Consider the following 23,671-nt stretch of genomic DNA (forward strand, 5'->3'; position numbering starts at 1 on the left):
CCACTCTACCTCCAATCGCACTCTCCACTCTACATCCTGTCACACTCTCCATTCTACCAATTCTCGCACTCTCCACACTACCTCCTATCACAATCTCCTCTCCAGCTCCGATCACACTCTCCACTCATTGTCTTATCACACTCTCCACTGTATCTCCAATCGCAATCTCCACCCTGCCTCCTATCACACTCTCCACTTGACCACTTATCACACTGTCCTCTCTAGCTAGTATCACACTCTCCATTCTAACTCCTATCACACCCTCCACTCTGTCTCCTATCACACTCTCCATTCTACCCCCATCACACTCTCCACTCTACTTCCTATCCCACTCTCCATTTTAGCTCCTTTCACACTCTCCACTCTATCTCCTATCACACACTACATTCTACTTCCTATCACACTCTTCATTCTGGCTCCTATCACAGTCTCCACTCTACCTCCAATCACACTCTCCTCTTTCTACCCCCATCACACACTCCACTCTCCCTCCTATCACTCTCTCCACTCTGTCTCCTATCACACTCTCCACTCTACCTCCTATCACTCTCTCCATTCTATCTCCCTTCACACTCTACATTCTACCATCTATCGCACTCTCCACTCTATCTCCTATCACACCCTCCACTCTACCTCCTATCCCACTCTCCACTCTACCTCCTTTCACCCTCTCCACGCAATCTCCTATCACGCACTCTCCACTCCAATTCCTATCACACTCTCCACTCTACCCCCATCACACTCTCCACTCTCACTCCTATTGCACTCTCCACTCTGTCTCTGATCACACTCTCCACTCCCACCTCTTATCACACACTCCATTCTACCTCCAATTGCACTCTCCACTCTACCTTCTATCACTCTCTCCGTTCTATCTCCTATCACACTCTCCACTCTACCTGCTATCACACTCCTTTCTCTACCTCCTATCACATTCTCCACTCTGTCTCCTATCACACTCTCCACTCTACCTCCTGTCACTCCCTCCACTCTACCTCCTATTGCACTCTCCACTCTACCTCCTGTCACACTGTCCACTCTATCACCTATCACACTCTTCTCTCTACCTCCTATCGCACTCTCCACTCTACCACCTATTACTCTCTCCACTCTATCTTCTATTGCACTTTCCACTCTTCCACCTGTCAAACTCTCCACACTCCCACCTGTCACACTCTCCACTCTACCACATATCACACTCTCTTCTCTACCTCCTATCACACTCTCTACTCTCCTCCTATCAGAGTCTCCACTCTACCTCATTTCACACTCTCCCCTCTCCCTCCTATCTCACTCTCCACTCTACCTCCTATCACACTCTCCTCTCTACCTCCTATCACAGTCTGCACTCTCTCTCCTATCAAGTCTCGTCACGTGAAAGTGTAGGGCTTTGCTTCGTTCCCATCAGGCATTAGACATGTCAACTGTCCATTGAACAGCTAACAGATGCTCCTTTCTGCAGGGAATCCAGCTTTGTTCAATGCAACTGGTCTCATCTCTATTCACCCTCAATGAGGAGGACTGACATGTCACCAGTTCTGAAGATCAAGGCCCTATACCTCAGACCTGTGGAAAAGGAGCTGGTTGCAGGACTATAGGGAAGGATTTGGATTAATTTAACAGTTCTTTCAAGAATGCTGGGTGTACTGGAAGGAAATGAATGGCCTTATTTGGTTCTTCATGATTTTAAATGACTTTCAATTACTTTTGAACAAGTTTTAACTAAATATAACTTCTTAAAATGGATTTCAGTTGCAGTCAATAGTCACCTTATAGAAGTTTATAAAATTATGAGGGGCATGGATTGGATAAATACACAAAGTGTCTTCTTTGGGGTGGGGAAGTCCTGAACCAGAGGGCATAGGTTTAGGGTGAGAGGGGAAAGATATAAAAGAGACCTAAAGGACACCATTTTCACATAGAGGGTGGTACGTGTATGGAATGAGCTGCCAGATGATGTGGTGGAGGTTAGTATGATTGCAACATTTAAGAGGCATTTGGATGGGTATATGAATAGGAAGGGTTTGGAGGGATATGGGCTGGGGTGCTGGCAGCTGGAACTAGATTGGGTTGGGATATCTGGTTGGCATGGACGGGTTGGACCAAAGGGTCTGTTTCCATGCTGTACATCTCTACGACTCTATGACTCTAATACCTAAGTTACCACCTTATACCAAGTCACACTCGGAATGTTGGTTTGGAATTTCAGAGATGAGCTTGCCATTTTTTGACCATCAAAACCAGTGACATTCCCATCTCTGGTCTCCGGGAGCCTGGAGAGAATACTATCCCTCATTGGCAGGTGGGAGCCATGGCACCGGGGCTCCTGATCCTGATTAAATTGATGCACCTCACTCAATAGGTCAGAAGTCCTGCCACTTGGAGCTGCCAGTCACGTCAGAGACTGGCATTACTGGTAATGCCACTAGCTGCTGCTGGTGACAAACTTCACCTTTTCAGAGATCATCAATAGATCCCTGATAAGCAAAAGGTGAGTGTGGTACCAGGGATTGCAGGGAGTTGGTGGGAAGAAAGATCGGAAGATTGGCCCCACCCCCAGCACTAGTCCCGTTTCCTGATGCCTCGTCACTCAATGAGGCACTGAGTGTTTCTGAACAAGGTCCGTCACCTCTCTTTGTGCCACCCACCATCGGTAATTGTAACCCTATCACAAGCACTCAAATACAGGAGCAGGGATGTCTTGCTGCAATTGTACACGGTCATGGTGAGACCAGACCTGGAGTATTTTAGTTAACAATCACACAACACCAGGTTATAGCCCAACAGGTTTAATTGGAAGCACACTAGCTTTCGGAGCGATGTTCCTTCATCAGGTGATTGTGGAGGGCTCGATCGTAACACAGAATTTATAGCAAAAATTTACAGTGTGATGTAACTGAAATTATACATTGAAAAATTGATTGTCTGTTAAGCCTTTCATCTGTTAGAATACAGTGATAATTTCACTTCTTTCATGTGTAAATAAAAGTTTATGACCGAGATGCGGTGAAATTTCTTCACCCAGCGAGTGGATAGCCTATGGAATTCACGGCTGCAGAAAGCAGTCAAGGCCAAAACATTGTGTGATTTCAGGAAGGAATTGGATATAGGTCTTGGGGAAAATGAATCAAGGAATATGGGGAAAAATCAGGATCAGGCTATTGAGTCAGATGATCAGTCTGGTCATAATGGCAGGGCAGGGCAGGTTTAAAGGGCTGAATAGCCTACCCCTGCTCTTATGTTCTATGAAGCCTGAAAGTATTTGGATGTTGCTGCACTTAATCACACATTGTATTGGCAGGCCCTAACCCTGACCCCGACCCTAACCCATTACTGCCTTGTAAACAATGATCCAAACAAAGGTCGCCACTTAGTTTTGGGCCACTGAATGTCCTGTAAAAGCTTCCAAAATGATTGCAGTGTTGTCCTTCTGGAGGCTGGCTATGTCTTCACAGCGTTCCACAAACCCATCCCATTGACAGAAACACATTGACATTTTGAACACCAATGACAAAGAAACAGAGAAGGTAATAAACAGCAAACTATTTTTCTCATTTCATTGAACAAATGCTCCTCCTCCCCCAGCTTCCAAGTCACTAGAAACTCAACCACTGAACTGTACTCTGCTAAACATAGACTCCTGTCTAACAGGAGCATTGTTCAATCTTCCTTGCTCAGACAGATTACAAATAGCAATTTAGTGAATGACATCCTTAATTGTACCCACTGCTGCAACTTTAAAACAATCCCATGTTCTGTGGCTTTACAAATGACAGCAACCATTCACTACTATGTGTCACCTGGGGCTTGTAGCAAGTAATGAGGGATGAGTGTTTTGGACAACACTGTTCTGGGTGTATCATTGATATCTTAAAGTCTCAAAAACAGAAAAGTAGCTGCTTAACTGCTACAAGTTTTGAAGTATCAATTGTGTTGACTTGAATGCCTGGTGGGATCATGCTGTGCCCTAGATTTAGACAAGCAAAGTGTTCACACATCACCGCTTGGAGAGATTTGAACTCCTGAACCTCCTTTTGTTTCCAGGCTCCAAATCTCATCCAACCCTAGCAGAAAATGGCTGGTCAGGATGTGGGAGGGACAATTCAGGGCAACAGGAGATTATCCTTAGGGAACAGCACCTGATGGTGACTGAGGATTATAATTCATATGTTTGGTATAAAAAGATGTACATTTTCATAATGCCTAAAGACAGAAGACCACCTCAGAGTATCTAACAGAAGGGCACAGACTGAAGGCTGCATCTGCAAACTCACACACAGTTAAGAAGATGGGTTCCTGCAAGGTGTTAGTAGAAGGGGAAAAGATTAAAATATATTTAGGGAGATATTTCCAAAGGGCAGTGACTGAAAACTCAACAATGGGGGTGTGATAATGCAATGTGGAGGTGGAGTGCAGACTGAGACATTTATCTGCAGATCACCCAGATGAAGCAGCCTAAAAATAGGGAGAGATTTGAAAATAAAGACTATGATCCTGATATTGATTCACTGGTGGACAAGAAAATTAAGATATTTGACATCAACAAGCATGTTGGATAGATGGAATAGATTCAAAAATGTGGTGCTGGAAAAATACAGCAGGTCAGGCAGCATCCGAGGGGCAGAAGAGTCGATGTTTTGGGCATAAAGCCCTTCATCGGAAAATCCTCCTCCACACATGCTGCCTGACCTGCTGTGCTTTTCCAGTGCCACACTTTTCGACTCTGATCTCCAGCATCTGCAGTACTCACTTTCTCCTTGAGGGAATAGAAGTGTCCCTAAAGAATTCTTGGTTGAGTGAAATTTGTGAAGGATAGGAAGGTGATGACGATTGAGAAGAGGATTAGTAAAACCTGGAATTGATGAGGAGCCAATGGGGAGAGATGCAAATCCAAAATGGCAGATAACCAGATCTAGGGGTCGGAAGGACAGCTGAAAGTTGAGCAGAATGCTGAGGTTTTATACTATCTGGTGATTTTAATGGGTTGCCAGGAAAATGCATCTGCATCTACTGCCAGGCTGTTGGAATCAAAACCCATTCAGTTTTTCTGATTCTCAAGCCAAATAAAATTACTGAAATTTCATAGATACTGTTGAGGGAGCAGAGGTGCAGTGGGGAGTGCCATTTTCTGCTGACCTTCTTGTCCTGTCACTGGCCTAATCCCAAATCACATGGATGGAGTTATTTGATATTTGACATAATATATGGTGCTCATATCAGGGACCGAGATGTCCACTGCACCAGGGAGATGGGATTCTGAATTGCATCCTGCACAGCTGAAGAAACTTGAGGAGAATTGAATCACTGTAGCTGACCATTGCCGGTTCCTCACTACCTCATTCCATTTCCAGAAGCTTCTGTTCACGGTGAGTTGGTTCAGATAATGTGTTTGCTCACATATGTGCAGAAGCACTTTGTAATCAGATACAAATGAAGGCAAGTGCCCTCATGCTGGGTGCTTACTCAGATCCCAGGCAGCATTGAGCAAATCAGACAGTGTCTAGCAATCAAAGATCAATAAGAGGATGGGCCTGAGCAATGGAGGAGAGGATTTCCAGAGTTGAACCAGAAGTGATCCAGTCCTTATCTTGCAATTCCACATACATTTACATAGAAACTAGGAGCAGGAATAGGCCATCCAGCCCTTTGAGCCTGCTCTGCTTTCAGTCTGATCATGGCCTACCCTCCATCTCAATGCCATACTCCCATTTTCCCTTCATTTCTCTTGATGTCTTTGACGTTTAATCAATTTATTTTTTGAATAAGCTCAGAGACTCGGCGATTCTGTGGTTGCAAATTCTATAGGTAAACCACTGTCTGAGTGAAGAAATAGTTCCTTATCTCAGTCCTAAATGGCCTACCCTACATCATGTGACTGTGACTCCTGATTCTAAACTCTCCAAACAGGAAAAAAATCCTCCCTGAATCTACTCTGTCTGGCTCTGTTTGAATTTTACATGCTTTAATCAGATCCCCTCTCTAGGGTACGGCAATGAATACAGGCCAGTGAATCCAACCTTTCCATCCAGAACTGTCCTGTCATTCCTGACACCAGCCCAGTGAACCTTCACCTCATTCCCTCTATGTCAACCATGCCTTTTAGGTAGGGAAACCAAAACAATGCCATGTATAATTTTACTGAGGGGATGCTCATAGAATAGTCCATTCACACATAGTGTTCGAGTGGAGGCTGGACTTATTTCAACCACTTCATAACGGTGGCTGGAGCTCTCTAAGTACAGGACCCTGGAAAATGGGGCTACTTCCTGACTCATGGGTTTCCCTGGCCTAGAACATTACTATGATGACAGTAATTGTGGTGATAGGATTGTAGGTCATTCTTCTGGGATACAATTGGCAAGAGACTGAAAATTCCAGCCTACAATTTGTGATTGACCATGTATGAGCTATTCTGCCTGATCTCTGGTTTGAAGAGAAAATTCCTGCTCACAGGCTGTGAGATTTGAAAACTATACATATAAATGTAACTTCAAACTAATTTCCTGAACTTTTTTTGATGTTGATTTTTCATCTAAGTCAAATGGCTCACACCATTGTGCAGCATTTCCCAAGGTCCCTTTGTTAAAAGCTTAGTATACATTCACTGTACATATAGCAAGCCAAACCTCTGATGCCAGGTTACAATTTCAGACAACCCTGTCATAAAAACATAAGAACGAACAGCAGGAGTAGGCAATTCAGCCCCTTGAGCCCACTCAGCCTTTCAATGTGATCATGGCTGATCTCATCTCGGCTTCAACACTACTTTCCTGCCTACTCTATATAACCCATCAACCTGTTGCTCATTAAAAATGTGTCTTTCTCCACCTTAAATTTACTCAATGTCCCACATCCCCCACACTCTGGGGTAGTGCATTCTACAGATTCACAACCAAAACTATGACCTCTTGTTCTAGACTGATCCACAAGAGGAAACATTTTCTCTACATCTACTTTGTCAATCTCCTTTACCATCTTATATACCTCAATTACATCTCCTCTTATTCCTCTAAACTCTACAATATTAGGATGGTCTAAACTGCATCCTGCTGCTTTTCCCTCACTTCCATTGAGCTGTTTGCTCCCAAATAGATGAAGTATGACCCAACCAAATTGCTACAGTTGGTAGTGGCGGCACAGTGGCTCACAGTGCCAGGGACCCTAGTTCAATTCCATCCTTAGGTGATTGTCAGTGTGGGTTTGATTGGCTGAACGGCCTGCTTCCACACTGTAGGGATTCTATGTTTCTAGCATTTGCACTGATATATTCCAAAAATGTATGGTTATAACTATGGCAGTTTACTCATTGATTTTTGCTGTTTACAGGGCTGGTTCCCAGTGTAAGTGCTCTGTGAATGATGGTTTCATTTGAGTATTGTCATTTTTTGCTAACTCTGAAATTGGATTGATGCCTTTAGAGTCACACTTTGGGTTCCAGCGTTAATTATACCATAGGTACAGCATGTACCTGGATATTTATGAAGACGACTTGAGACATTTTTTTTCATCTCGGCAAGTAACCTGAACTAAAAACACTCTCAGTGGGTAGCTCATTGATTGAGAAAGTGTGAAATAAGACATTGTGGTTGCTATGATAAAAGGCAGCCTGCAACCCCTTTGAAGAGAGTTGCATTGTCAATGGGAAAAAGCAGGGAATGTGCAACACTGGGTAGACAAAGGGGCAGATCAAGTCCCAACCCTTAGCTCTATAACCCCATTATGAGCAATAACTGAGAAGCTGAATTCACAAAGAGGACACTGAACAGGCAGAATGGCTCATATGTGTAAGAAAACATTAGAAGATAATTTGATGAAGTAGTGCAAAGATAAGGAGTAGAAAGTATTGCCAATTTTATATATAGTTAATGATGTTTAACTCTGTTTATCAGTTGTTATGAACCCAGACAAGACTGCTAACATTATCTTATTATTATCTCCTGGATGAGCCCACAGAATTATGTGACAATCTGGTTAGAGACCAATAACCTTTACTTTTAAACTACACAAAAGGTAAGATTCAGGCGATTACTAAGAGAATAAAGCCACAAGTTTCCACAGATTGGAACATAATTTATTATACAAGTTAGAAGAGTAACGAAATTTACAATACATGTACAACTTACTCCTAACACCCAGTATGAATGTTGTAAACAAGGTAATGGTTGAATACCCTGCAGTGCATGTTAAATAGAAAATAAGATTTAGAAGCATTTCCCTCTAATCAAATCTCATTAAATTTCTCAAAGATTTACAATCTTCTTTTTTATCCATATTCCTTAAAACTCCCTTTCGAGAACTTGCAATTCGGTACTTACTCACTGGCATAACCCTTCGGTAACTGCAGTTTTCACCAACCATTAGATTTAATCTTGCACAGTTGTAAGGTGCAAAGACTGCTTGGCCTTTTGATCCTCATTCTTTCTCATTGCACTGAGGTTTAAAGCTCACAGGCTTCTTCCAAGCCTCCCATAGCTTCCACCAAGCTAGAGCCAGTGACCGTGCTACCTTTGCAGCTCTGCAAGACATCTAACTCCTGACTCCAAGGAGCTAGCCAATTGCTCTTGACTTCTTCCCAGCAGGACAGCTATAAATCAGCTCTCCAAACAGATAGCAGTAAACACATTTTAAAAGCTATTCATCTCAAACATCATTTGGAGGTGCCGGTGTTGGACTGGGGTGTACAAAGTTAAAAATCACACAACACCAGGTTATAGTCCAACAGGTTTATTTGGAAGCACTAGCTTTTGGAGCACTGCCCCTGATGAAGGAGCAGCTGATGAAACAGTGTGCTCCAAAAGCTAATACTTCCAAACCTGTCGGACTATAACCTGGTGTTGTGTGATGTTTAACTTTGTATATTTCAAACATGTTTTCACCTTCTAAGAAACTGGCTAGTGTACATCGATGAGACTAGTAAATGACTTAGTATATTTTAAAGTCATGTTTCATGATTTAAATCAGTTTTAAAGAAATAGCTCTCAATGTTGGCAAGGCAAGGCATAGACATATATAATGTTGTATTCTATGAATAAATCTAGTACTAAAGATAGTTGTCTGGTTCCCTACTTCACCAACTAGTTTCTAACTGATTTAACAGTAACCTGACAGAGTTGTATTAGTACATCCACATGTCCTTATCCGTAATAACATCATTTGCATACTGTAAATGCCCCTCTGTATAACTCAAATCTTTCTGACTTCCAAACAATATTTCAAAACAAGTCACGGGAAAGAGACAAAAAAAGATTTTCCAGATTCTCAATCCCACAATATAATGCCAGCCATTCCTCTTTGAGGACTTTGAATAATCTCGTTGTGTGTACATTCCTTCTTGTAAAGCAATCCGACAATTGATGACTTGAATGAACCAAATTTAGTTTAGAGGTCACTTTGCTTTCTATTCCCACATTTATGATAGCAAGATCAATCTTGATTCTTCTTTCAGTCACATTTTTGTCATCATTCAAGAAATAATGATGTAAAATCACTTATTGGGCAAACTATTTGTAAAATGTCCCCTTGTATAGAATTTTGCCTAAAATATTTGACAAGTAGCACCCCACACCGATTGCTTATAGATGAGCCTGTGTTTCTCCAGCTAAAATACGTTGAAGCACCCATTTCATTTTCTCAGCTTCCCATGCCAAGGGACTGCCAAGAATATTATACGACTAGCAATGCTTGAATACCCATCCAAAAGGGAGACATGGGTAACATATCTAAAAATGACCATTTTGTGTTCTTTGGGTCTATCAAGTCTGGAAACTTGAGTACACATTTTTCAGTATTCAATACTTTAATGTTTGTTTTATCAAAGTAGTTAGTTACAAAACATCAAAACCAGCATCTGGTCTTATCTAAGTCCCCAGCCAATTAACTGACCGATCAAACTTCTGAACCACTCTGCTTCTTTTTCAGAGGTGACGTGACGTTTCTGCAGGAACCTAGTGTGATTGATTGGGATTTGATCTTTCTAGATAAGATCATTGATTCAAGGTTACTACAGACCTATTCTTAAATTTCCCCTTTAATCTTATTTATATCAATTTATCAAATTCCATAAAACCTCCCCTCACACACCTTCCATAGAAAACCATTAACATGAATCATAAGTTTCCCTTTGTGGTACCAGCAGATCTCTGCTGGAAATGCTTTCAGTTGAGAATATCCTACATTCTGTAAGACAGATTCAAACTAATACCATATCCTTAATGTACCATTCAATCAATAAATGAACTGCTTTAATCTCCATGCCTTCCTTTGTGTAAGACTTGCCTCCTTAGGCTGGCATAATGTCACCAGGCAAGGATTTCGGAGGGTCAGGCTAAAATACTGGAGACAAGCCTTCACATTCCACCAAGGCAGCCAGTGGGATTTGGTGGGAGGGGTTGGTATTGAGAACCTGGTCGATCAATGAGAGTAGATTGAGAGTCAGGCTTCCTCAAGGGTGGAACAAAATGCGGGTTACTAATGTAAGGAGCTGGTTTGAGAGTCCAACTTGTGCCTTAGGAAAAATAACAATTAGCAGAGTCTTGAGAATTATTAGTTCACCTGTCTTCCCAGCAGTGAGTGACAGGGAGTATTTGGCCAGACCACATGGGGGAATATTACCTGCAGTAACTGGCTAAGGATATAATTCCTGTTGCCAGAAAGTAAATTGAAATATTCAATGGTTGTTTTTAAGGACCAATTTTCCAGGGCATCAGCAGATCAACTCTTCACTGGGATTGAGCAGCGTGCTAAAGAAGTTTTTTTTATTTAAGGAGGGAACTGCAGGCAGGGAAAGTAAATCCTTATCTTCAGTAATGACTGCCAGGGGAGAAATAAGGAACTCATAAGGATAAGCAATTGTAGCAGCGGCATAGCCTGGGACAGCTAGCTGAAGGAATGAGTGGCTGCGTTAATGAGTCAGTGACTTATGGGGTGAGTAAATGGGTTAGTGAGTCAGTCAGTCAGTCAGTGATTGGGTAAGTAGCTGGGTGAGTGAGTGAGTGAGTGATTGGATGAGTAGCTGAGTGAGTGAGTGACTGACTGATTGAGTGAATAGCTGGGTGAGTGAGTGAGTGAGTGAGTGAGTGAGTGAATAGCTGATTGGCTGAGAGAATGATCCTGAACAAGACATACAGCCAGCCTTCTTGTCCTGCTCTCCATCCTCAAAAACCCAAACAGGCTGGGAGATGAGGAACCTGCAGGCTGAAAGGCAACCCACTTCTAACCCTCACTTCCATGTGACTTCCCCAAAGGCCAGCTCATAATGTGCCTGACCAGACATGAACTGAGGTTGTGGTCAGGCACAAATACTTTGCTTGTCTGATCCTAGCCCCTTCCGTTTTGATCAGACCTTGGGGCCTGATCAAAAGGCACAAGTCGGACTCTCAAACCTGCTCCTTACATTAGTTAACTCGCTTCTCCCTAACCAGAAAGACAAAATTAAAATATTTTATTAGCTAGTCATTAAACTAAATTCTTTAAAAATTCCAAGTCAATGAAACTCAAATGTCACTATCTACTCTGGTGGGTTTTGAACCCATGTTCCCAGAGCATTAACCGGGGTCCCTGGCTTACAGGTCCAGTGATAATATGACAATACATTCACTTCCCCTCTGTCCTGCTACTTCACACTTTTTAATCATAATTTTTATAAATTATTTATTTAAATTATTAAGTGTTGATTTAGAATTTTTTGCCATGAAATTTGTGTTGACTTTTGACAAAATCCTTTTCTTTCTGAAACGTGTTTAGCTCCCCACTTTCCCACCCCAGGTAAGAGAAAAATTACAGTCACCATCGTTTCATGCTAGCATCGGAGAGCTGACTGGTGGTGAGTTTATCCTGAGGGTCTCCATACCTCAAGTGAGGGGTTAAATTGAGAAGGAGAGACCTTCATGGTGACATTGGTGAGTGTGGGAATTAAACCCATGTTGTTGGTTTTACACTGAATCGCAAACCAGCTGTCTAGCCTACTAAACTTAATCAATCCCCTATCAAGAGAAAAAATACACACCCATGAAAATCGATGAAAACTATGTTCTTGATTGTTCTGTAGCCCTTGTTGTATTACATCATTTAGTCAAGCCTCAGCCTCCACTTTGCCTTTGATATTTTACTGCACTATAGCGACAGAATCTCTCCATCACATGATCTGAAAATCCAGGGGATCCTTTTCCAGCAAAGGAGTCACTTCTATATCCACAATGAGATCTCACACTACAATTTCTTACTTTCAACTCTTTCACCCAATTCTTTTAGTCCTTAGATCTTTTTTCTTGTCCATTATTTTGGACATTTATCCAATAATTATACTTACTAGTAACTTTCCCTGTTCTCATGAATCTTTCATTCACTGTACCCTTCTGATATGACCATCACTGAGATGAATATCACTGAGTACCCTGGCTAAGCAATTGTCCTGTGGCTGTGATAGCCCCCTCGTGTGTGTCAATGTCATTTGTCTATCACCATCTGGCTCCTGATCTGCCATATACTGTCTTCCATCACTGTAATGTGGAGGTGCCGATGTTAGACGGGGTGGACAGAGTCAGAAGTCACACGACACCTGTCTAACAGGTTTATTTAAAATCACAAGTTTTCAGAGCATTGCTCCCTTGTCAGGTAAAGTAACTTCACCTGATAAAGGAGGAGTGCAAGCTGGGAATATAAAACAGTGAATGGATGGGCACAAACAGTTGGGTAATTGTAACTGGGGATTCACAAGAAGTCAGAATTAGAGATCAGAATTAAGGTCTTGCTCAACCAGGAACCATTGTAGGCTGTTGAAGGAGTAACATGAATACAGTGTACTGGGCTAATGGGAAGCAGATAGAAATAAAAGAGACATTTAAGTCGACAAGAAACTAAAATGTAGGACCTAGTGTGGGCCACTCAGCTTCGCCATTCAATGAGATCATGGCTAATGTGATGGTCCTCAACTCCACTTTCCTGCCTTTTCCCAATAGCCCTTCCTTCCCTTCCTGATTAAAAATCTGTCTATAACAGCCATGAATACAGTAAATGACCTAGCCTCAACAACCTCTTTAGTAAAGAATTTCACAGATTCACCATGGACTGAGAGAAAAAACATCCTCTTCATTTCTGTCTTAAATTGGTGACCACTTACTCTGATATTGTGCCCGCTGGTCTTAGACTCTCCCACAAGGGGCAATAATCTCCATACTTACCTTGTCAAGCTCTCAAAGAATCTTGTATGTTTCAATAAAGTTGTCTCTCATTCTTCAAAACTTCAATAAATACAGGCCCAATCTGCTTAATCTCTTCTGACAAGTAAATCTGGAATGTCTGGAATCAGCCCAGTGAACCTCCTTGGGAATGGCTCCAGTGCCAGTGCATTTTTTCTTAGATAAAGGGACCAAAATTGTTCACAGTATTCTAGATAGAGTTTAACTAGTGCCTTGTATAGTTTAGCTAGACTTCATTATGTTTATATTCCATTCCATTTTAAATTAATGCCAATATTCCATCTGCCTTCCTATAACCTGCTGATCTTAGAACATAGAACATAGACCATTACAGCGCAGTACAGGCCCTTTAGCCCTCGATGTTGTGCCGACCTTGAAGCTAACCTGAAATCTATCTAACCTATTCCATTTTCATCCATATGGTTATCCAATGACCATTTAAATGCCTTTAAAGTTGGCGAGTTTACGACTGTTGCAAGCAGAGCATTCCAAGCTCTTATTACTCTCTGAGTAAAGAAACTACCTCTGACATCTATCCTATTTCTATCACCCCTCAATTCAAAGCTATGTCCCCTCATGCTAGCCATCACCATCCGAGGAAAAAGACTCTGACTCTCCACCCTATCTAATCTTCTAATCACCTTGTATGTCTCTTTTAAATCACTTCTTAATCTTCTTCTCTCTAACGAAAACAGCCTTAAGTCTCTCAGCCTTTCCTCATAAGACCTTCCCTCCATACCAGGCAACCTTCTGGTAAATCTCTTCTGCACCCTTTCCAATGCTTCCACATCCTTCCTATAATGTGGTGACCAGACCTGTATGCAATACACACCAGAGTTTTGTGCAGCTGCAACATGACTTCATGGCTCTGAAATTCAATCCCTCTACCAATAAAAGCTAATACATCATATGCCTCTTTAACGACCCCATCAGCCTGGGTAGCAAATTTCAGGAATCAATGCATTCAGATACCAAAATCTCTCTGCTCATCCACACTACCAAGAATCTTACCGTAAGCCCAGTACTCTGTATTCCTGTTACTCCTTCCAAAGTGAATCACGTTACACTTCTCCACATTAAATTCCATTTGCCACCTCTCAGTCCAGCTCTGCAGCTTATCTATATCTAGCTGTAACCTATAATATCCTTCTGCACTGTCCACAACTCCATCCACTTTAGTGCCATCCGCAAACCTACTAACCCACCCTTCTGTGCCCTCATCCAGGTCATTTATAAAAACAATAAACAACAATAGCCCCAAAACAGATCCTTGCGGTACACCACTCGTAACTCCAGGATGAACATTTCCCTTCAACCACCACCCTCTGTCTGTTAAAGCTAGCTAACTTCTGATCCAAACGGTTAAATCACCCTCAATCCCATGCTTCCTTACTTTTTGCACTTGCCTAGCATGGGGAACTTTATCAATGCCTTACTGAAATCCATATGCACCACATCAACCACTTAACCCTCATTCACCTGGCCACTTTCTCGAAGAACTCAATAAAGTTTGTGAGGCACAACCTACCCTTCACAAAACCGTATTGACAATCCCTAATCAGGTTATTCCTTTCTGGGTGACTTTAAATCCTATCTCTTGTAATCATTTCCAAGACATTACCCACAACCGAAGTAAGGCTCACTGATCTATAATTACCAAGGTTGTCTCTACTCCTCTTCTTGAACAAGGGGACAACACTTGCCATTCCCCAGTCTTCTGGCACTAATCCTGTAGACAATGACGGCATACAGATCAAAGCCAAAAGCTCTGCAATCTCCTCCCTAGCGTCACAGAGAATCCTTGGATAAATCCTACTCGGCCCAGGAGACTTATCTATTTTCACACTTTTCAGAATTGCTGATACCTCCTCCTTATGAACCCAATCCCATCTAGACTAATAGCCAGTATCTCAGTATTCTCCTTGACTACATTTTCCCTATGTGAATACTGATGAAAAGTATTCATTTAGCGCATTCCCTATCTCCTCAGACTCCACGCACAACTTCTCACTACTGTCCTTGACTGTCTCTAATGTTACTCTAGTCATTTTTTTATTCCTGACATACCTACACAAAGCTTTCCGGTTTTCCTTGATCCTACCTGCCAACGACTTCTCATGTCCCCTCCTGGCTCTTCTCAGCTCTCTCTTTAGGTCCTTCCTGGCTACCTTGTAACTCTCAAGCACCCTAACTGAACCTTCACATCTCATTTTTACATAAGCCTCCTTCTTCCTCTTGAGAAGAGATTCAACTTCTTTAGTAAACCACAGTTCCCTTGCTCAACCACTTCCTCCCTGCCTGACAGGTAAATACTTATCAAGGACCTCCAGTAGTTGAACATTGAATTGTGCCCATCCCCTGCAGTTTCCTTCCACATCCTATGCATCCTAAACCTCGCCTAATCGCATCGTAATTGCTTTTCCCCCAACAATAACCCTTACCCATGGACATACCTATCGCTTTCAATCCTAAAGTTAACATAACTGAATTGTGGTTACTACCACCAAAGTGCTCACCTACCTCCAAATCTAACACCTGGCCTAGTTCATTACCCAGTACCAAATCCAACGTGGCCTCACCTAAAGTTGACCTAACTACATATTGTGTCAGAAAACCCTCCGGTGCACATTGGACAAAAACTGACCCATCTAAAGTACTCAAAATATAGCGTTTCCAGTCAATACTTGGAAAGTTAAAGTCTCCCATAACAACTACCCTGTTACTTTCACTCCGATCCAGAAACATCTTTGCAATCTTTTCCTCTGTGTGTATGGAACTTTTGGAGGCCTATAGAAACTCCCAACAGGATGACCTATCCTTTCCTGTTTCTACCCTCAGCCCATATTATCTCAGTAGATGAGTCCTCATCAAATGCCATTTCTGCCACCGTAATACTGTCTTTGATGTCACACCTCCCCCTCTTTTACCACCTTTCCTGATCTTACTGAAACATCTAAATCCGGGAAAGTGCAATAACCATTCCTGTCCCTGCTCTATCTATGTCTCAGAAATAGTCACAACATCAAAGTCCCAGGTACCAACCCAGGCTGCAAGTTCACCCACCTTTTTCCAGATGCTCCTGGTGTTGAAGTAAACACACTTCGAACCACCTTCCTGTCTGCCAGTACATTCCTGCGACATTGAAACCTTATTTCTGACCTCACTACTCTCAACTTCCTGTACACTGGAGCTACAATTCAGGTTGTAAAAAATGAGGTCTGCAGATGCTGGAGATCACAGCTGCAAATGTGTTGCTGGTCAAAGCACAGCAGGCCAGGCAGCATCTCAGGAATAGAGAATTCGACGTTTCGAGCATAAGCCCTTCATCAGGAATGAGAGAGAGTAGCCAAGCAGGCTGAGATAAAAGGTAGGGAGGAGGGACTTGGGATGGAGGTGGGATAGGTGGAAGGAGGTCAAGGTGAGGGTGATAGGCCGGAGTGGGGTGGGGGCGGAGAGGCCAGGAAGAGGATTGCAGGTTAGGAGGGCGGTGCTGAGTTGAGGGAACCGACTGAGACAAGGTGGGGGGAGGGGAAATGAGGAAACTGGAGAAATCTGAATTCATACCTTGTGGTTGGAGGGTTCCCAGGCGGAAGATGAGGCTCTCCTCCTCCAGCCGTCGTGTTGTTATGTTCTGCCGGTGGAGGAGTCCAAGGACCTGCATGTCCTCGGTGGAGTGGGAGGGAGAGTTAGAGTGTTGAGCCACGGGGTGATTGGGTTGGTTGGTCCGGGCGGCCCGGAGGTGTTCTCTGAAGCGTTCCGCAAGTAAGCGGCCTGTCTCCCCAATATAGAGGAGGCCACATCGGGTGCAGCGGATGCAATAGATGATGTGTGTGGAGGTACAGGTGAACTTGTGGCGGATATGGAAGGATCCCTTGGGGCCTTGGAGGGAAGTGAGTGTGGAGGTGTGGGCGCAAGTTTTACATTTCCTGCGGTTGCAGGGGAAGGTGCCGGGGGTGGAGGTTGGGTTGGTGGGGGGTGTGGATCTGACGAGGGAGTCACAAAGGGAGTGGTCCTTGCGGAACGCTGATAGGGGAGGGGAGGGAAATATATCCTTGGTGGTGGGGTCCGTTTGGAGGTGGCGGAAATGGCGGCGCCGTTTGGAGCTGGCGGAAATGGCGGCGCCGTTTGGAGGTGGCGGAAATGGCGGCGCCATTTGGACCTGGCGGAAATGGCGGCGCGTTTGGAGGTGGCGGAAATGGCGGCGCATTTGGAGGTGGCGGAAATGGCGGCGTTTGGAGGTGGCGGAAATGGCTGCCTGGCCTGCTGTGCTTTGACCAGCAACACATTTGCAGCTACAATTCAGGTTCCCATCCTCCTGCTGAATTAGTTTAAATCCTCCTGAAGAGCATTAGCAATACACCCCTCTAGGATATTGGCACCCCTCTGGTTCAGGTGTAGACCATCATGTTTGTAGAGGTCCCACCTACCGCATAGTGAGCCCTAATTAACCAGGTATCTGAAACCCTCCCTCTTGCACCATCTCTGTAGCCACATGTTCAACTCTTCTCTCTCCCTATTCCTCATCTTGCTAGAACGTGGCAAACTGGTGCTATAGATCTAAGCTTCCACCGAGCTCCTTGAATTTCTGCCTTAAATCCCCATCCCTTTCCCTACCTATGTCATTGGTGCCTATGTGGACTATGACTTGGGGCTGCTTCCTCCCTATTCTCCCCCCCCCCTTAAGGATTCTGAAAACATGGTTGGAGACATCACAGACCCTGGCACCTGGGAGGCAACACACCAACTGCAACTCTCTCTTTTTCCCACAGAATCTCCTATCTGTCCCCCTAACTGTGGAGTCCCCAATCTCTAATGCTCTGTTCCTCTTCCCCCTTCTCTTCTGAGCAACAGGGACAGACTCTGTGCCAGAGACCTGAAGCCCCCCCAACAGTATCCAAAACAGTACACTTGTTATTGAGGGGAATGGCCACAGGGGTTCCATGCACTGCTTACCCATTCCCTTTCCATCACCTGACTGTAACTCATCTACCTTTCTCCTGTACCTGAGGTGTGACTTCCTCCCTGTAATTCCTCTCAACTCCTCTCCTCAGCCTCACGAATGATCCAAAGTTCTTCCAGCTCCAGCTCCAGTTCCCTAACTTTGTTTCCTAGGAGCTGAAGTTGGGTGCACTTCCTGCAGATGAAGTTAGTGGGGATACTAGTGGTGACCCTTACCTCCCACATTCTATTGGAGGAGCGTTCAACTGCCCTAACATCCATTCCCACTGTTATGAATTCCAAAGAGACTATTGAAAAAAAATTAGTAACTTTACCAATCAGGCACACAGAACTTTTTCTTTGGTTAGAGGAGGGTCTAGGCGATACTACCCAAGTAGTGTTTCAAGTAAAGCAACCACCCAAAATATTACCTTACTTACTCAGCTGCCCTGTGTCTGCTCCTCCTATTCATGAGGTAAGTTTTTAAAGACAGAATTTACCTTCCCAGCAGCCCCCTGGTCCTCGCTCTCGCTTCTCCCACTGGAGCTGAAAATGGAGGTTGCTAAGTCTTAAGGTAAGTCCTTTTAGAGGGACATTTAGCTTCTCAGCAGTCCTATGGTCCTCAAATTCACCACTCCTACTCTTGCTGAAAATGGAGGATAATTTTTTTGTGATTAATGCCTGAGGTTTGCAGATTACTCTGTACAGCAGGTTTTCTGCACTTAAATAATATTCACCTCCTCTACTCTTCACACCAACTTGCATAGCCTCATATTGTCCCATAATATTCTTTATATTTGGAATCCCTACAGTGTGGAAACAGGCCCTTCGGCCCAACAAGTCCAAACCTTTGAGGAGTTATCCCACCCAAACCCATTCTCCTTCCAGAGGAAACCAGAACACCTAGAGCAGACACGGGGAGAATGTACAAACTCCACACAGACAATCACAAGGCTGGAATCAAAACTGGGCCCCTGGCACTGTGAGCGAGCAGTGCTAGCCGCTGAGCTATCCTGCTTATAGCTTGTCAGAGAATTCTAATAAATTTATCAAACATGATTTCCCCCTTATGAAGCCAAGCTAACTCTGTTTGATTAAGTTATGCATTTTCAAATACTCTGATAGTACGTGCTAACATTTTCCCAATTGCAAATACTAGCCAGCTTACCTGATTTTTGTCTCCCTTTTTGATATTTGGAAGTGTTACATTGTATTTCTGTAATATTAGAATTTAACTTTAAAAATCAATCATATAAATTTAATATTAAACAAAGGTTAAATGTAAACAGATGAAGTGAAGAATTTAGAAGGTTTTTTTTACATGGAGAGTAGTGAAAACATGGAATGATCAAAGCATTGATACCTTCGGGGTGAGGCATTCATAGATAAAGAGAAAGGATGAGAAAGCCAAGACAGTGTGGGTGGGTGTGTGTGGGTGATAATTAGTGTTGAGAGGATTTGTGTGGAGTAAAAACAGACTAGTTCATATCATACATGCTTTAGTTTCAATATAATCTTTATGGAAAATTAAGCACTTATGTTGAAGATTCAATTCATATTGGTCTTTGTTCTGTCAAAGCACAAAAATAAATTAAAGTCAGCCACTCACAGAACTCAGAATCTAGTTTAATTCGAGACATGGCTGGCACAGTTAGTCTGTTGATGGGCTGCTCGATTTATGTAGGAGGTGAGTTATTCAATTGAAATATTATCATAGAGTGTTATTTATTCAAATATGTGTCTGGTCTTCAGCTTTTTGGAATTTAATAAATAGCTATTTAGCTTCCATATGTCTCTAGTTACTGTTTTTAAAGGGATAAATCTGTCTGAATTTTTTCTAATTAATGTCTCCAAGATGCCTTTAAAAAGGCAAAGGGTGACTGTAATTAAAAAAAAACCAAGCAACTACTTTTGAAATGGAGTCACTCCTACAGTATAGGAAATGTAACAGATCAATTGTGCACTAAACCCCTACAAAGAGCAGTGTAATAATGACCAGGTCATTTTTTCTGTGTCATTGACTAAGGAATAACATTGGACAGAATTTCTGGTCAACACTCCTACTCTCCTTTGAAATTGTGCCTAGGGATTTTTAAAATGTTCACCTAAGAGGGAAAGGACATCACCACAGTTTAATATTTCACCAGAAAAATGGTGCCTCCAGCTGTGCATCACTACACTGGAGTGTCAGTCTGAATTTTGACCTGAACTCAAAACGTGGGACTTGAAAGCATTACCGTCTGGCTCAGTCATGTATGCTAATATATATACCATAAGTTAACACAGATCTTCAAAGTAAATCCATGAGAAATTTCCAAAGAAATCATCTCTGACATATTTATTATAGTTCTTTGAACAACTAACAAGTAGGGTAGATAAAGGGGAACTGGCAGATGTGATTTATGTGGATTTCAAAAAGGCATTAGATAAGGCACCATTCATTAGGCTGTGAAATAAGATAAAATCCCTTGGTGTTGGAGGTAGTATTTAGCATTGATAGAGGATTGGCTAACTAATAGAGGACACAGAGAGGGATAAGGGGGCATTTTAAGGATGACAATTTATGATTAATAGAGTACCACAGAGTTCCATATTGGGGTCACAATTTATTTAAAATATATTAATGACTTGGATGATGGAAGTAAATATATTTGTTGCTAAGTTTGCAGATGATACAAAAATAGGTAGGAAGCCAAGTAGTGAACATGATACAAGGGATCTACAGAGGGATTCAAACTAGTTAAATGAGTGAGCAAAGCATGAGTAGATGGAATATATTGTGGGAAGATATAAGGTTATGCACTTTGACAGAAAGAATGCATGAACAGATATTTAAATGGTGAAAGATTAGCATCTAGGTTCAGTGAGTGATAGGAAAGACAAATTGAATGTGGGTCTTTATTTCAAAAGGAATGAAGTACAAAATTAGAGTAGTTTTGCTAAAACTGCAGAGAAGAAAGTAAGATCACAGTCAAGAGTGTGATGCTGGAAAAGCACAATAGGTCAGGCAGTATCCGAGGAGCAGAACCCTTCCTGATGAAGGGCTAATGCCCAAAACGTTGATTCGCCTGCTCCTTGGATGCTACCTGACTGGCTGTGCTTCTCCAGCACCACACTCTTGACATGAAAACTATAATATGAGGTACAAGTTGGAGCCCAGGTGGAATCAATGAATAGTTTTGGTCCCCTCATCTAAGGAAAGATATACTGGCATTGGAGGCAGTTCAGACAAGATGCACCTGGGTATGGAGGGATTCTTATGAGGAGAGATTGAGCAGTTTGAGTCTGTACTCATTGGGCTTTAGAAAACGTGGGAGACAACCTTACTGAAACATACATGGTTCTTAGAGGCTTGGCAAGGATTGAGGATGGAGAGGTTATTTTCCCTAATGGCAGAGTCTAGGACCAGAGGCCATAATCTCAGAGCAAATTGTGACCAATTTAAAACAGATGAGGGAGAATTTGTTTCTCTCATGTGGTGGTGAATCTGTGGAATTCTTCACCACAGAGGGCTGTGATTGAGTCCAGGGAAGGCTGAAATGGCCAGATTCCTAATCATTAAGAGCAGAAAGTGTTATGGGTAAAAATCAGGAAAGTGGAGTTGAGGGTAATCAGATCAATCATGAGCTCCTCAGGTGGCAGAGCAAACTGGAGTTGTCAAATAATCTACTTTGCTCCTGTGTCTTTACGACCGTTAGTTAGCCAGAAACTGCTGCAGTTCATGACAAGATAAAGAGAACGGCAATGCATAAAATTTAATTCAAAGTTAGCTTAGCACAAAATGTGCAAGACACTAATTAATTTCTTCAATGAGTTTAACTATTTCTGCAAAAAATATACTTGATTCGGTATTATATATACCTCTTTCGTGTTTAATAAACCTGTTGGCAGCTAAAACAGAAAAATAATGTTTAATGGAATACAATTTGTTCTCCCTTTGGGAAACAATCATATTTGCATAAATTAATAATTTATAGAATTGAAAGTATAATAATTTGTGTTGAACTGTTCTAAGTTATGTTAATGCCAAATTAAAGCTGTTCACTAATTAATCATACAGGACATTCTGGGCAGTTTATATGATTGGGAAATGGGGAACCTGGTAATTGATTGCTCCTCACTACACACTTAAACAATTATAAAGTGCGATTGACAAAATCATAAAACCTGTTCTTTTTCTTGGTTTCGCTTTAGGTTTTGGCATGACGACTCCAGCAACCATGGCAGGAAAAGTGTTTCTGATATTTTACGGCCTTCTTGGATGTGCAGGAACCATTTTGTTTTTTAACCTCTTCCTGGAGCGGACCATTACCCTGCTGGCTTTCATCATGAAGGCGTGCCACCAGAGGCAGCTGAGGAGTAAAGACCTGCTCCCTCCCATGATTCGCCGGCAATCAGCTGTAACGGACATGGCTAGCTTGACTGGATGGAAGCCATCTGTGTACTACATTATGCTGATCCTTGGCATTGCAGCCATTATAATCTCCTGCTGTGCATCGGCAATGTACACACCAGTGGAAGGATGGAATTATGCTGACTCCTTGTACTTCTGCTTTGTCACCTTCAGTACTATTGGCTTTGGGGATCTGGTCAGCAGTCAGAACGCAGCCTATACAAATCAGGGATTGTACAGATTTGGTAATTTTGTATTCATACTCTTGGGGGTGTGCTGCATCTATTCACTCTTCAATGTCATCTCCATTGTGATCAAACAGTTCCTCAACTGGCTATTGAAGAAACTGGAGTGTAGATGCTGTCCAAGGTGTCGGAGAGGAAAGATGCGGACTGGACGGCGGAATGCCATCACCCCGGGACAATCTCGCATTCGTAGAAACCAGGTCTTTGCAGATGCCGAGGGGCCATGTGACAGTGATGGGGAGGGACGGAGGCTCTCTGGAGAAATGATCTCCATGAAGGACCTCACTGCCTCCAACAAGGTGTCACTTGCCATCCTGCAGAAGCAGCTGTCAGAAACTGCCAATGGTCACCCTCGGACAGTGTGTGTCAACACAAGGCAGAACGGCTTCTCAGGTGGGGTGGGTGCTTTAGCCATTATGAATAACAGGTTGGCGGAAACCAGTGAAAGTAGGTAATAAATGAACAATAGCTTTAGCACAATCAGGACAGTCAGAGTTTTATTCTGAAGTTCCAAGGCATCCTAGTGTTTTATACAACCAATCTCCATTTAACCCAGTCTGAACCATTATCTCTCAGTCTATATAAGGTCTACAGAACATCCACTTAAAATGAATAAATTTCTGAGGAAACATCTGGATTATTACTAGAGATTTTTAGAGAGTGCTTTCCTCTTCCCATCTGCATTTCTTTTTGGCTTACCATAAGTTTATTTGATTCTTTCCAACAATGGGGCATTTAGAGGAAGATCAATACCTCAGAAATGAATGGCAGTCTTGCTAGGGCTGGAGTAGACACAAAAACACCAATTTGGAACTGCTGCTCACTCACTTTTCATGAGAATATAGCAGCAGGGAAAGAAGCTGAGACCTTCTCAGAGGCTCTAAGCTTTTGTTGAAGCA

General features: G+C 42.7%; 1 protein-coding gene across 1 annotated transcript in view; it reads left to right on the forward strand.

Moving 5' to 3' along the window:
• LOC132819378 (potassium channel subfamily K member 12-like) overlaps positions 1-23,227 on the forward strand; it is a 46,128-nt gene extending 22,901 nt beyond the window's left edge. The window contains exon 2 of the mRNA XM_060830859.1: positions 22,329-23,227. Within this exon, the coding sequence (XP_060686842.1) occupies positions 22,329-23,227 (899 nt within the window). The remainder of the gene's footprint in view (positions 1-22,328) is intronic.
• Positions 23,228-23,671: the final 444 nt, after the last annotated feature.

The sequence above is a fragment of the Hemiscyllium ocellatum genome, chromosome 10 (assembly GCF_020745735.1).
Source record: "Hemiscyllium ocellatum isolate sHemOce1 chromosome 10, sHemOce1.pat.X.cur, whole genome shotgun sequence".
NCBI lineage: Eukaryota > Metazoa > Chordata > Chondrichthyes > Orectolobiformes > Hemiscylliidae > Hemiscyllium > Hemiscyllium ocellatum.